At 35.3% G+C, this 14,650-nt stretch overlaps 1 protein-coding gene across 1 annotated transcript in view; it reads right to left on the reverse strand.

Moving 5' to 3' along the window:
* Positions 1–14,650, reverse strand: part of ATP8B4 (ATPase phospholipid transporting 8B4 (putative)) — a 188,588-nt gene that overhangs the window by 63,408 nt on the left and 110,530 nt on the right. The window contains exons 15-18 of the mRNA XM_049781708.1: positions 13,179–13,294; positions 7,701–7,865; positions 6,479–6,590; positions 3,990–4,095 (exon numbers count right to left, since the gene is read on the reverse strand). Of these exons, the coding sequence (XP_049637665.1) occupies positions 3,990–4,095; positions 6,479–6,590; positions 7,701–7,865; positions 13,179–13,294 (499 nt within the window). The remainder of the gene's footprint in view (positions 1–3,989; positions 4,096–6,478; positions 6,591–7,700; positions 7,866–13,178; positions 13,295–14,650) is intronic.

Raw genomic sequence — 14,650 nt, forward strand, 5'->3', positions numbered from 1 at the left:
ACACCCATTTCTTTATTAAATCAGGAGAATAGGCAGTCTCATCCGATTGGTGAGTAATCGTATGAAAACTTCAGCAGAAGTTTATCTAAACTTTAATGATTTTTGATAAACCAGACAAACAAAAATAGCGTGTTATTTATATGCATTTTACCTGAGTGAATAAACATTAGGGTGAGCACAAAATCTGTTCTATTTTTCCTGAATAGTGTTTTTAAAAGTCTGAGTTCACAGACAAGGTAATGTTCAAAGACCCCACAGCTTCTTCGTGTCTAAGTTTAATCCAGGTACCTGCCTGAGTATGAAGCCATTTTCAAAAAACAACCTTTCACCAGATAGGCATTCAAATATATGTGTGTGTATCTTACTGATTTAAGAGGAAATATTATTTTCTTGATATATTATCAGGTATATTCCTTGATATATTTATTACTTAGAAGCAGTTGAGTAACCTGAAGATATAGTTATAGAAAATAATTTCTCTAACAATAAAATATATGACCTGTGCAACAAAATGTATAACATGGAGCGAATTTTCCTGTCAGCCCAAGTAAAATTACATTCTCAATTAATTTTCCTTTGGACAAAAGACACTTACGTTAGAGATATGTAATCAATGCAATAATCTTCTGAAAAACTATAACAAGTTAGTTACAAATTCCTGAGCATGCCCTTAAAACTGAAGCCATTATGACAGCAAAATTAACATGGAACTCAAAGTGTCTAACATGGTTTCATGACATGAATTTGAAATAAGCCATATGCACAGTATTCATGAAAATTACACATCAATTTATGAAATAATGTAAATAACTTTGGCAGGTTTTAATATAAGCATTTACATCATTTCCTTCCAATAGCTACTATCAACTTATATCCTATTCTTTTGATATATTTTGTTTTTTTTTATTTGCATGAACTACCATTGAACCCAGATGTGTAGTACAAAGAAACAAATGAAACAAATTTATGACTTCACTATTTCACCCCTAATCTTTTAGCAATAATCTTTAACAATAACTTTTCCTGGATGCCTTTCCTGTCTATTCCTAAATATTAAGTAAATGACCACTGAAAATTCACTAATTTTTCTTATATAGACTTTTCTACCATGCATTGTTCCTCTGTCTTAGACTCTTAAGAGTGGGGCTTACTTCCAAGTCTGAGTTAAAATAAATATTACTAGTCTTTAGCTGAGCAAAAATAATTTTAGAAATTCTGAGATAAGTCTAGATGAAAATTCTTCATTTAACCTTTTTAAATAATTTTACTTCTCACTAAAAAAATGAAGATGAACTTTTGGCTTTATCAAATTGTAGAAGTATATATTATAGCAACTTAAAATAATTCAGAGTCATAAAGAAGACATCAAACATAATCTATCCCACAGAAATGTGTAAATCTATAGCACTTTTTATTTATCATGCATACATTATTACCTATGTATACTTTTTAAAAGGATATTATGGATTATATTTTTCAATTGTGTATATCATAAATGCCTTCTAAGTCAACAAATACATTACTGTATAGAGTACCATTGAATGCAATAATAGTATAATTAACAAGATCTAAAGTGACTCAATATTTCCAAAGTTCCTCATTTTTATTTGTATTTTTATACAGAAATTAATATTTTTTACCAATTCATACATTTGTTTACTTATGTTTTATAGGGGTAACTTCATTGGTACTCAAGGATTACAAGGGATCATCACTATGTGGTACAAAAAATTCCTGAGACTCCTTATGCAAAGCATGAACTACATCCTGGTAAGCCATCTCCTTGGGCCTGTAAATGTATAAGGGAAATTCCTAGAAATAGAAATTATAGTCAAAAGTGTACAAATATGTAATTTTCAAAGATAGCATCAAATTTCATTCTAGAAATTTTTACCAACTTAATCACCCAACAATAATATAGAAATTGTTATCTCTCTATTTTCCTCTCACAGATTAACAAATATGTCATTACTTAGTCAACCAAAGAAACTAAGACAAAATCTTGCTAAATTAATTTTGGTTTCTATCTACTTCCACACTTTCTACCACTACCATGGTTAACCCTTTTTTACTCAGAAGCATACCTTGCCTCAGGAGGATAGGATAAGGTGACCTGCTGAGGGAATAAAGAACACAGTACTTTCTAGATATCAAAATAGATCCTTGACACTTATAGCAGATTTTTCTTTTATAATTCCAGCAATCTGTAATTTCTTAAAAAAAATAGAGGAAATATAAATTTCTTCAAATCTCACATGTCTAATTCTTAAAGGAATCATGATATTGCATGCTTCCATCAGTAAGAAACTAGAAATACCTCTTTTCTCCACCTCCCATTATAGCCTGTAGGAAGCGAATTTTAATGAGAAGTTTAGCTATATCTGGTAAACCATTAAAAAGAACTTGGGTCCTGACACATCCCCAGAGTATTGGGCGAGTTTCCTGAGTGTATATGCCTTTGGGTAATTTGTGTGTGTGTGTGTGTGTGTGTGTGTGTGTGTGTGTGTGTGTGTGTGTGTGAAAAGGAGCCACTGAAATGCAATACCATGAAAGGTAGTAAAGAGGTTTCAAAACCAGAAATGGCCATCTGACAGCACAAATCTTTCTGAAGACAGAAGTAGAGAGGCATCCACACTTCTCTGTTCCCCAGAAGGAACAGAAATCAGTTGAAAAGGACCAGAGGTCAAGAGACCATACAGATTCAGCAATGAGAAGTTCCAGATGCTCAGATTTTATATGTTTAAATTTAAATCAATAATCACACCTCATCACCACCAAAGTGCCCAAGACTCTCCATCTATATCCTAATGTTACTTCTGGTCTACCTCATAATTCCCCCTCCAAAATCCTCTCACTGTTTGGTAATCTTGGTTTTGTAATCCAAGACCAAAGATTTGTCATTATTTTATATAAACTATTTTGTTATTTTATATTTTTTATATCACAGATGAGTGAGATCATCCAGAATTTGTTGGTATACTGAAGATATGAGTCCCCACTAAAGTCAAACTTACCTGGATTGTAAAGTAATCCTTCCCTAACTTCCTGTTTCCCTAACCTCTTGAGATGTTAATCCCACCTGGATGATCAGAACCGCCCACATCTGGGATGGGATGTTTTAAATAAAGAATAAAATAGTCAGGCTAGGGGGAGGCAAGAGAGAAGCAGAAAGAGGCAAAGGAGAGGCAGCAAAAAACGCATAGCAGAGAACTCAAGAGAGTTCTCTTGAATGAGTCTTTTTTTGCTTGTTTTTGGTTTTGGTTTTTGGGTCACACTCAGCAGTGTTCAGGGGTTACTCCTGGCTCTATGCTCAGAAATCGCCCTTGGCAGGCACAGGGATGTCGGGATTCGAACCACCATCCTTCTGCATGAAAGGCAAACACCTTACCTACATACTATCTCTCCAGCCCCTTGAATGAGTCTTGGAAAAGACTCATGGCGAACAGGGCCATGGAATAAAAGCAAATTCACTCTGATAAAACTTTAACTTACTGATTGTGAATTATTTCTCCACTACTACCCTTCATCAGACCGATCAGCCTAAGAAGGGGTTAAAAGCACAGTGCCTGGGACAGCCTCACCCAACAGGAGGACTATATATTTTATATTTTAATCAGCACTGGATGATCAAAAAATAATAAAGAGTTTACAAAATGTATAGAAAGAACTCTACGCTAAATTAAGATCATAGGAAGGGCTGGAATAATAAGAGTACAGCAGTAAGGGCACTCACCTTACACATGGCTAACATAGTTCTGATCCCCAATATCTTATGTGGTCCCCTGAGCACAGAAAGGAGTGATTCCTGAATGCAGAGCCAGGAGTAACCCCTGAACACTGGTATGGCCAAAACAAAAACAAAACTAAAACAGCAAAGATTAAAAGATCACAGAAAACTGGGAGCTCTTCTGACACTATCAGTTATCTGATTTTCTCAACTATCTGATCTTTCTTCACCCATCCCTTAAGTGCATCATTTTCACATTTACCTGAGTTCTTCTCTGACTTCAAGGGCTGTGTTTCCTGCTATAATGAATATCTCATTCATGTCATCAGTCAGCATGTTGCAGGCATAGCCAATGTTGATGGCAGTCTCTGATACAAAATAAAGTCCAACTCAATTACAACATCACATAATAACTTAGTGCCCATTCTCATAAAATTTTTGAAGTTGTAGCTCATATTTCCTTAACTAGAAGTCCCCCAAGTGCCAGACAAAGTATGATTGGGTTTAATATTGAGACCCAAATAAAAAGTTCAAAGATAATGAGCTTTATGATCAGTCACCACTTGCTAAATTCATGGTGAAAAAACAGCCTCTGTTAATCTTCCTGCTTCTCACCTAGTGTTAACAAAAACTTTTGAGCACCAAAATGCAGTCACAAAAAAAATACCGGGCTCTTTTGACACAGTGAAATGTATAAATTAAGTCTAGTGTTTTAGCTATCTAAAGACTTCATTTGGAATTTTGGGTCAAAAAGTTCTTACTTATACATTTCACTGTGCTGTGAATCAATATTGATATATCATGAAATTTGAAAGAGCACATTTTCAGTTTATAATAACAACTTTATACAAAGTTTCTATTTGACCACACATAACATTTCCATTTTACAATAAGTAAATAAAAATTCAGAATTTGATTATCATTTCAAAAGCCACCCAGTCTATTGCCACTAGAGAATTACTTGGTGTTATTCCTTCCACTAATATTATAAGAATTTAGTCTAGGAATCAAAGGTAACATCTCCATCTGCAATAATCATTTGATTCTGATTCTATTCAAGCATTCGAGTAGCTAATTTTATGAAATAATTAGATATGTCTGTTAAGGAATGCAAATGACAAAATATCACCAATTTTTAAATTAAAGCTAAATAATCATGAACTTGAATATATTCATAACCAATTAAACAGCTATGCCAACTGATAAATATCAGACTTTCAGGAATTCTCCATTTTTATAATATACTACAAATCTCAACTGTATATTGCTTATTTTTTGATAATTAGTGACTTAGGTCAACATGAAGACAACTTATTAATAAGACCTGCAAATCTTTGTGTGCTATTAAGAAAAATTATAATGTATTACAGTCTGGGGACCTGAGGGACAAAGTAATTGTACATGGGTTCTGTTTTATGTATCTTAATGTTCTTTGGCTGAAAGTTCAAAGTTAAGATATCAGCAAGGGGACTTCTGAGAATTCTGTTTATGGGTGATTGTCCTTCCACGGTAACTTTACTACCTTATTCTCCTTCTTTGCATCTTTGTTCTCATAATTAAAAATAAAAAATTAAAAAAAATAAGACCTGCAAATCTCCTAACACAGTATTTTGCAGTATGTGCCCAATTGTGACCCCTTCAAACTTACTTTCTGGTGCCTCCCCATTCCCACTAATTGGGAAACCTAGTCTTGAGCTGTGCCACCCCATTTATGCAATTTTCCTCTATTTCCCCTTGAAATATCTTTAGAGCTGACAAGGGACTAGATGACCCATAATTAAGAAATGCTTGCTCTAATGGTCTAGAAAAATATCTTACCAGTAAGTTGAATATGAAAAGTATGGGTGTGCCAGTCAACTGAATATTTTTGGCTTACTGATGGCCAAACAGGAAATAATTTTTGTTCTAACCATTCCTGTGGTCTATTGATCCAAATATATTGCTTCTCTTTTCTCTCTCAGAAAGCTTTGTATTCTGAATTTAATGACTCTCTCTGATGAAAATTTATTTATTTATTTATTTATTTATTTATTTATTTGGTTTTTGGGCCACACCCTTTGACGCTCAGGGATTACTCCTGACTGTGCTCAGAAATCACTCCTGGCCCAGGGGACCATATGGGATGCCAGGGGATCGAACCGCTGTCCGTCCTAGGTCAGACAGCCACGTGCAAGGCAAATGCTCTACCACTGTGCCACTGCTCCGGCCCTGACAAATTATTTATTGCAACTAAAAGTTTTATTGCACCATAGCAGATTCAGTTTCAAAATTCAGGTTGCACTGCAGCATCTTGATATTTGTTAAAATATCAAAGTAGTTCCATCTCAGTTGATATATATCTATTCCCTGAGCCTCTCCAAGTCAGTCCACCACTCTGACCTCCTCCTCTAAGATTCTAAACCTCACTATCATTCACAAACTAAAGGGAAATCCCCGAAGTATGCACTACTGTCTTTCTTCAATAATGTGCACCTCTGTGCAGAGTAGGTTCAATGCCCATACGAACTAAATTAATAGTATTGCTACCTGCAGAGTATTATTTTGAAGAAAGAACTTATCTGAAACTCAACTGACCCCAAGATAACTTATCAAAGATATTTTATTAGTTTTTAAATAGCAGATTATCATAATATCTACATTTTCATTTTGGTATTTTAACATTTTCCTAAGTGAGATTAAGTTTTCTGGTAAATTAATATTTTTGTCATAGACATTATTTCAGAATATCATCATCGTTTATTTTTTAATTACCTTGTTTGTCTCCAGTTAGGACCCAGATCTTAATATTGGCTAATGATAAGCTTGTAACTGTTTCAATAACACCCTCTTGTAATTTATCTTCGACTGCAGTGGCACCTAGTAACTTCATTTAAAAAAAATCTTACATTAATGCATGCAAATATACACAGACCTAATGATTTTACTCACAAATTTTATAGGCAAGGAAGATAAATTAAAGGTGAACAGTATGGGGGACAGAGTACTAGTACAACAGGTAGGGCATTTGTTATGCAAGAGACTGAATTGTGTTCAACCCCAGGTATTTCATATGCTCCCCCAAGCACTATCAGGAATAATTCTGAATGAAAACCTAGATGTAAACCTGAACATAGATGGGTATGCCACACAAACAAATAAGCAAAAAAATGATGAACTTTATGATTTATTAACTACACCATCACTTTATTATTCATGGTGGTGAGTTTGGAACAACACCAAGAAGAGGTTCCCAAATCAAACCAACTGATGTAGGTCTATAAGATCAGGCTGATACCCTAGAAATTGGAATTTTAATGAAGGCCTGATATTCTTAAATTAAATCATATAAACAATTAAGGGTTATTTTGGATTCCAAAAGACATAATAACTCCCCAGGTACATATATATTTTTATATATAAGCATTACAATAAAGTCTAGCTATTTTCCAAAATGAGCAGTCCAGTAGGTCCCACACTAAATATGAATGCAGTTGTTTAAAATTTCATCCTAAGTTTTTTAAAACAAAAATAATGCTGTATACTGCCTCACAACAGATAGCATTCTTGCCATTGGAGTCTTAGGAGGAGAGAGTAGATTATAGAACAGATGACACATTGGTATGCAAGGATATCATCAAAATGTCATGAATCTAATGCAGAGCTATAGGCCAATCTTCATAGCAAGTGTCTCCATTCATAAAATGGTAGGTTATAAATCATGGGAAATAGATAAATCATAATAACCAATCAATAATAAACTATAAACTGACCAAGACTATGGTGTCTGCTATCTTTCTCTTGGGAGGGTTCTAATTGCATAAGCTACCAATAGAAACAATCTTTTAAGCTTTCTAGGTCCACACACAGTAAACACATAGCCAACATTAAAAGAATGATTCGGTGTTTCAAAGAAAAACATCTGCTGTGTGCAGTATATTAACTGTTATTCCTGTAAAACTGCTAAACATGTACTATACTTTCTGTAAATTCATACCATCAAATCACTTTCGATTTCTTCATATAGGTTGACTATCTTCTCATCCTTTTCATCCCCAGCAGCATTTGCATTCTCAAGCATCTTTTGCCATTCTTTAAAGTACTTGTCATCCAAATCTCTGTAGGCGATGGCCAACGTTCGAAGACCTTCCCCTGCAAATTCCTACCAACAGATAAGACATAGAAATCATTGCCAGACAATAAACACCTCAATAATAATGGGTAAGAATATTTTATTCAAATTAGTTTGATCCCAATAGCACATCTTGGCCATCCAGACTGTCAACTTTCATTCTTGAAATAGGGAAATAGGTGGGGGCAGGGTGGGGAGGAGGGATATTTGGGACATTGGTGGTGGGAATGTTGCACTGGTGATGGGGGTGTCCTCTTATATGACTGAAACCCAACCACAATCATGTTTGTAACCAAGGTGTTTAAATAAAAAATATATTAAAAAATAAAAATAAAAAAAGAAATAGGGAAATAATAGCCCTATTTTGAATTTTAATTTAAAAGGCATTACAGTCTTATTCTCATATGTGGGATATAAAGAAACTTTGTAGGAGACTAACAAAGACACAAAAAACAATAGAAATGAAGAGCAGGATAAAAAGTCTTTGGTAGGAAGCTTGTCACTGGGTTAGGGGTGGCAATGGAGATTAAAGATAGGGAAGGAATAGCCAGAATCTGGAAACAACCCAGATGCCCAACAGCAGCTGAGTGGCTAAAGAAACTGTGGTACATATACACAATGGAATACTATACAGCCATCAGGAAATATGAAGTCATGAAATTTTCCTATACATGGATGGACATGGAAACTATTATGCTGAGTGAAATAAGTTAGAGGGAGAGAGACACACACCGAATAGTCTCACTCATCTGTGGTATTTAAGAAAAATAATAGACAATATTGTAATAATACCCAGAGACAATAGAGATGAGGATTGGAAGGACTGGCCCACGATATGAAGCTTACCACAAAGAGTGGTGAGTTCAGTTAGAGAAATAACTACACTAACAATTATCATGACAATGATAGTGAATGAGAGAAATAGAACTCCTGTCTTGAATACAAATGGGGGGGCATTGGTGGTGGGAATGTTGTTCTGATAAAGGGGGGTGTTCTTTTTTTATAACTGAAACCCAATTGCAAACATGTTTGTAATCATGGTACTTAAATAAAGATACCATTTTTTAAAAAAGTTAGAAAGGGAACTAAGACAATATTGAAGAGGAAAGTGTCTGCCATACAAGCAGGTGAGGGGGTGAAAGGAAACCAAGGACAAGGACATTGGAGGGTAGTGGACACTGGTGAAGAAATTGGCATTGGAACATTGTATGCCTGAAAAACTAATTATGAATAACTTTATTACTCTGTAATTCACAGTAATTCAATTTAAAAACAGTATTTCTGAGAGAACAAATCATGCTAATAAAGTTATTTTCATTCTACTATTTAAAAAATTAAATAGTGGGTTTATCACATTCAGAGGAGCTAAGACTGTTACCACCGTTTTGTTTCCCAGCTAAGACCTCTTAAAGGCTCCTTACTTGATAGGTAGGCAGAATTTGAGATACTCACTTGTAGCCCTCTATGTCTGAGTTCGCCTGAAGGGAGTAATCCTAACATGAGGGTGGATCTGTCTGTGGAGCCATAATCTTAAACTTTTGGAGGAGAGGAAAAAACTCTCTACAGAGCCTTGCTCTCCAACCAAAGGCAGGAGGTTCTCAAGTTAGTGCCTCTTAGATACAAAGTAGCATCTAATAATGCAGCTACTTGTAATGTCTTTCTAATGATGTAGCAGTGTTGAAAATGACATGAGGCCTAATTCTGTTTGAAATTTTCCACAATAAAAAGTTGGAGGTCAATAATAAATTAATAAATGTCTATAAAACAGGAAACCAATATTTAATATATACATTCTGGTAGTAATAATCATTTAAAGGAGGAAAAGGGCAAAGCACACAGAACATAATATTTCTGGGAAGTCAGACTAGAAGTGGAAGCTGTCTTTCACTTTCCATTCTGCATCCTTCACAACTGTAAGATATTTCCATTTCTTGAACATTTTTTTTCATGAGAAATAATGTTTAAAATTTGAAAAGCACCATCCATTATATTAGTTGAAAATCTCTTTTGAAACTGTTCCTATCTGTGTTGGTAATGAATAGTCAAATTATTTGAAGAGACAGACTTTCCCATAGGGCCTCAGTAAACTGGATTGATATTTCTGGTGCTTGAAACTTTCAGTAGAATGAAATCTTTGTTTTGTTTTGCTTTGCTTTGGGACCACACCAGACAGTGTTCAGAAGTACTCCAGACTCTGTGCTCAATAATTATTCCTGGCAGGTTCAGAGGACCATATGGGAGTACAGGGATCTAACCTAAGTCAGCAGCATGCCAGGCTAATGTGTTACTGCCATACTATTTCTCTGCCCCTATAAAAATATTTTTATGTTGTTCTTGCAGCTAGGAAAGATGAGTCTCCACACCCACAGGTGCTCAAGGAGTGTGTGCTATTTGTGATCAAACTCAGGACCAGGACCTGAGACATGAAAAGCATGTGCTCTACCACTCCAGTTATATTTCCTAACTCCAAAAAAATGTTTTAATATGATATGGGTGGTGTCTGAGTGAGTAACAGGGCTGCAGTAATTGGCTAATTAGATTTAAGGGTATGCTAAAAAAAAATCCTCCCAATTCACCCAGACATCTAGTGAACCTTCTATAGGCCTCTAAATTGCTGCATAAAAATTTTGTCTTTAATTTTAATCATCGAAATTTGCAATACTGTTCATCTTGGGATTTCATGCATACAGAATTCCAAACTCACACCTCATTTCTGCTCCTTTAGGCTTGGCCATTTAGCATTATCTTCTCTGTTGTACTTTGGCTATGGCACAGACATAATTTTGTATTAAACCATCACACACACATAGTACTTATATCAATGAAAAGCCAGTGCATATTGCAATGATGTGGCTTAGTTAAAAGAGGCCATGAGACAAATTACTTCAATTTCTCTCACAGGCAGTTAGTAGCACTTTGGATAGTGCATTTTTACAAGCCCTGACTTCAGGTCCCCCTACTGATCTGAAAATCTAGTTACTCTGTGCAATAAATGAGTTTTTGTCCTCTTAATTCACTCAAACACTTCTTTTCCTTTAGCTCACAACCCCACTGGGCATTACTAGTGCTTTCCTCTATTTCGAATAAAAGTGAATCAACTTTAAGACATCACAAAAGAAGACAGATGATTTAAGTTATTTAATTAGAGCATGAAACACAAGGTTAATCCAAGCGAACATGGAAATGAAGTTGTTTCCTATAATTAAACAATTCAAAATCAATAATTAGATATAGATTTAAAGCCCCAGAATTGAGAATTGAATAAAATGCTCAAAGCAAGTCAAATTGAAATTACCTAAAAATCTTTCTTTTAACTAAAATATAAATTGGCCAAATTAGCCATTCCTATATTTTATAATGAAAGGGGAGTATATAAAAACTCAAGCCTTAGAGTTTGAGCAATGGTAAAATATCAAATACTTATGATTCCAATGTTGTTTTCATGAAAAAAATTTCAAAGACCATGATGGCCTTCTGGAAGAGATTAAAAGAAAATCAAGAAGAATGCTCTATTTGAAAGACAAAAACAATAGCTATGTTTGTAACCAATATTACTAAACCATCATTCTTTAAACTAAAAGTCAGGCAGAGTGTTTTTTTTAAATTATTTGTTTGTATGGTTTTTTAAAGATTCAGGACTGTTCTGTATTAAATATGGGGCTTGAAAAGAACATGAATTCTTGGTAATTGTTTACAGGATAGAAACTAATACCAATTGCCCTTAAAGTTCATATTGGGTTGAACAAAATAAATGCTATTAAAACACTTGAACAATATCTCAGGTTTAAATTAAATAATGTTCATATTATTTTTTTTAAAAGTCTAGTTTATTGTCCTTCACAGTTTGCCCTAATACTTTATTATTTTTATTATTTTATTTAATATTTAATTAAGGTATATTCTTTTTTATTTTTTTATTTAAACAACTTTATTACATACATGATTGTGTTTGGGTTTCAGTCATGTAAAGAACACCACCCATCACCAGTGCAACATTCCCATCACCAATGTCCCAAATCTCCCTCCTCCCCACCCAACCCCCGCCTGTACTCTAGACAGGCTTTCTATTTCCCTCGTACATTCTCTTTATTAGGATAGTTCAAAACGTAGTTATTTCTCTAACTAAACTCATGCCTGTTTGTGGCGAGCTTCATGAGGTAAGCTGTAACTTCCAGCTCTTTTCTCTTTTGTCTCTGAAAGTTATTATTGCAAGAATGCCTGAGTGAAATAAGTCAGAGAGAGAGAGAGAAAGACGCAGAATGGTCTCACTCATTTATGGGTTTTAAGAAAAATGTTCATATTATTCTACACACTCTTATTTAAAAAAAAAAAGATTGGAGACCAGGGTACTTGTGTTGCATGAAGTTGACCTGGATTCTCTCTCCTAAGTCACCTGAGCCCTTCAGAAGTGATCTTGAGCACAAAACCTTGCTAAGTCCTGAGCACAGCCAAGTGTGGTCCAAAGACAAAAAAAAAAAAAAAAAAAAAAGACCCAGGTCAAAAATAACACTTAGGCCCTGTAAACTATAGCCATCCACAGAAAGAGAGTGGCAGAGAGGGATGGTTAGAGCACTCATTTTGATAGTCATGAGTGCAATGATGCTAATAGCCGTAAGGTACTATGAAATTGCATTCCCCAATTTTTATTTTTATTTTGTAAACCAATCACCAATCGATAAAATTTGCTTTCTAAATAATGAGGCTGTCAAAGATCACTATTGCTATCTTTATAAAACTTTTGGAAAGGAACTAGGTTTCATCTCAGAATGTGCGCAGTTAATAGCTTCAACCTAAAAGACATAATAAGTAACATCATGATTTTTGACCTGAATAAAAGGACCCTTGGGGATAAAGCTATCTATAGAAATAGTTTTCCCTCAACATCTTACCTCAATCCTAATGTATTCCCTGGGGGTAATCACAAGGAATTCTTGGGCCAAGAACATCAAAACCCAGGAAAAAGCAACTGTCCTACGCCTTTTGCTGAATCAGTTCAGTCTCCCAAGGCCAGTAGGCCCCAAAATGCAACAAAGTTAAGGCCAGTTTTCTCTTAGGATTCTGGTCTTTTTCCTGGCCAAATCTCAGAAGGCCACACTCAGTGGCTACTTCACAGCTGCTGTTAATCCACCTATGGTGCGACTGAGTCCTCTTGGCCAAAAGTAGGGGCAGGGATTCATGTGCCAGTTTACAGACATTTACTGGCACAGTTTCCCATGAAACCGCGTTTCACATGCTTTTTCTATTTCAGAAGTCAGATCCTTCAGCTGATATTTTACAAACAGGACCTAAGCGTTGGAAGTGGTCAGTAAGCCATTCCGCCATCCTTAGGACAAAATCACTTACACTGAGATGATCTGCTGTCAAACTAAGAAGGTCTTCGTTGGCTGGATGAAGCTTTTCAAACAGAATAGTATCTGCTCCTTTGGAATAAAGTTTGATTTGTCCTTCTGGATTTCGAACTGCAAAGAAAAATGTTTAGAAGGTAGATTATCATCAATGAAATCCTCTAAGACAAGATTCTCCCAGAGTTCTAATCAGGCACTGTGGAAAAGGGAACAGCATTTTATCCTGTAATAAAATAGCCATACCTTTTTTTTGAAAAGCTACTACATAAGTTGTTTGGTTCCTGTTTTATTAACTTATAAATCTTCCATCTACTGAAATTCTTTCATATACTCAACTGAAATACAAGAATTTATTTATTTATTTATTTATTGTTTTCTTTCAGCCACACCCGTTTGATGCTCAGGGGTCATTCCTGGCTAAGCGCTCAGAAATCGTCCCTGGCTTGGGGGGACCATATGGGACGCCAGGGGATCAAACCGCGGTCCTTCCTTGGCTAGCGTTTGCAAGGCAAACACCTTACCTCTGGCGCCACCTCACCGGCCCCAAGAATTCATTTTTTTAAATGTGTTGAATAACCATGAATTATAAAATCACAAAGGTTTTCAAGATTAAGTTTCAAGGGTACACTCTTTCAACACCAAATTCTTCTCATGTTCATTTCCCTCCAGCAGTGCCCATTTCTCTCCTAACCTAATGCCTGCCCATATGGCAGGCATTTATGTCTTTCTTTTTTCTATTAAGCATGGTGGTTTATGATATTGTTGCTAATAGGGTGTCATACATATTACTTTATCTCTTTTCAGCACCCATACCCAGCATCAAACGTGACAACTTTCTTCTATCAATGTCATAGTGATCCTTTCTCTGACCTATTATTATACCTCCTTCCATAATGGCAATCTCCTTATAATAACCAGTTTTCCTGTTCTTCATGTCTATTGCCATCAGAAACAAGGATTCTGGGGACTGGAATGATAGCACAGCATGTAGGGCATTTGCCTTGCACATGGCTCCCAACCCCCCAACCCTGCCTGGAGCAATTTCTGAGTGCAGAACCAGGAGTAAACCCTGAATTCCACTGGGTGTGGCCAAAACAAAAAAAAAAGAAAGAAAGAAAAAGTACAAAGGATTCTGGGACCAGAGCCTTTGTCTTGCATGTGGTGGATCCCAGGTTCAGTCCCTGGATTCCCATATGGTCCCCTGAGCTTGCCAGAAGTGGTTCCAAAAGGAATCTTTAATGATATGATGCCAACAACAAGGGCTATAGAATCAAATTTGAATAAATGGGACTATATAAAATTAAAAAGTTTCTGTATGGCAAAAGAAATATGTACTAAAGCTAAAAGCTGGCTGAAGGGGAGAAAATATTTTCACTCACCTTATCAGAAAAAGGGTTGATATCTAGAATAAACAAACTACTTACAAAAGTTAATCCTGAAAAAAAATCTAAAAATCCCATTAAAAATATT

The sequence above is a fragment of the Suncus etruscus genome, chromosome 10 (assembly GCF_024139225.1).
Source record: "Suncus etruscus isolate mSunEtr1 chromosome 10, mSunEtr1.pri.cur, whole genome shotgun sequence".
In the NCBI taxonomy this organism is placed as follows: domain Eukaryota; kingdom Metazoa; phylum Chordata; class Mammalia; order Eulipotyphla; family Soricidae; genus Suncus; species Suncus etruscus.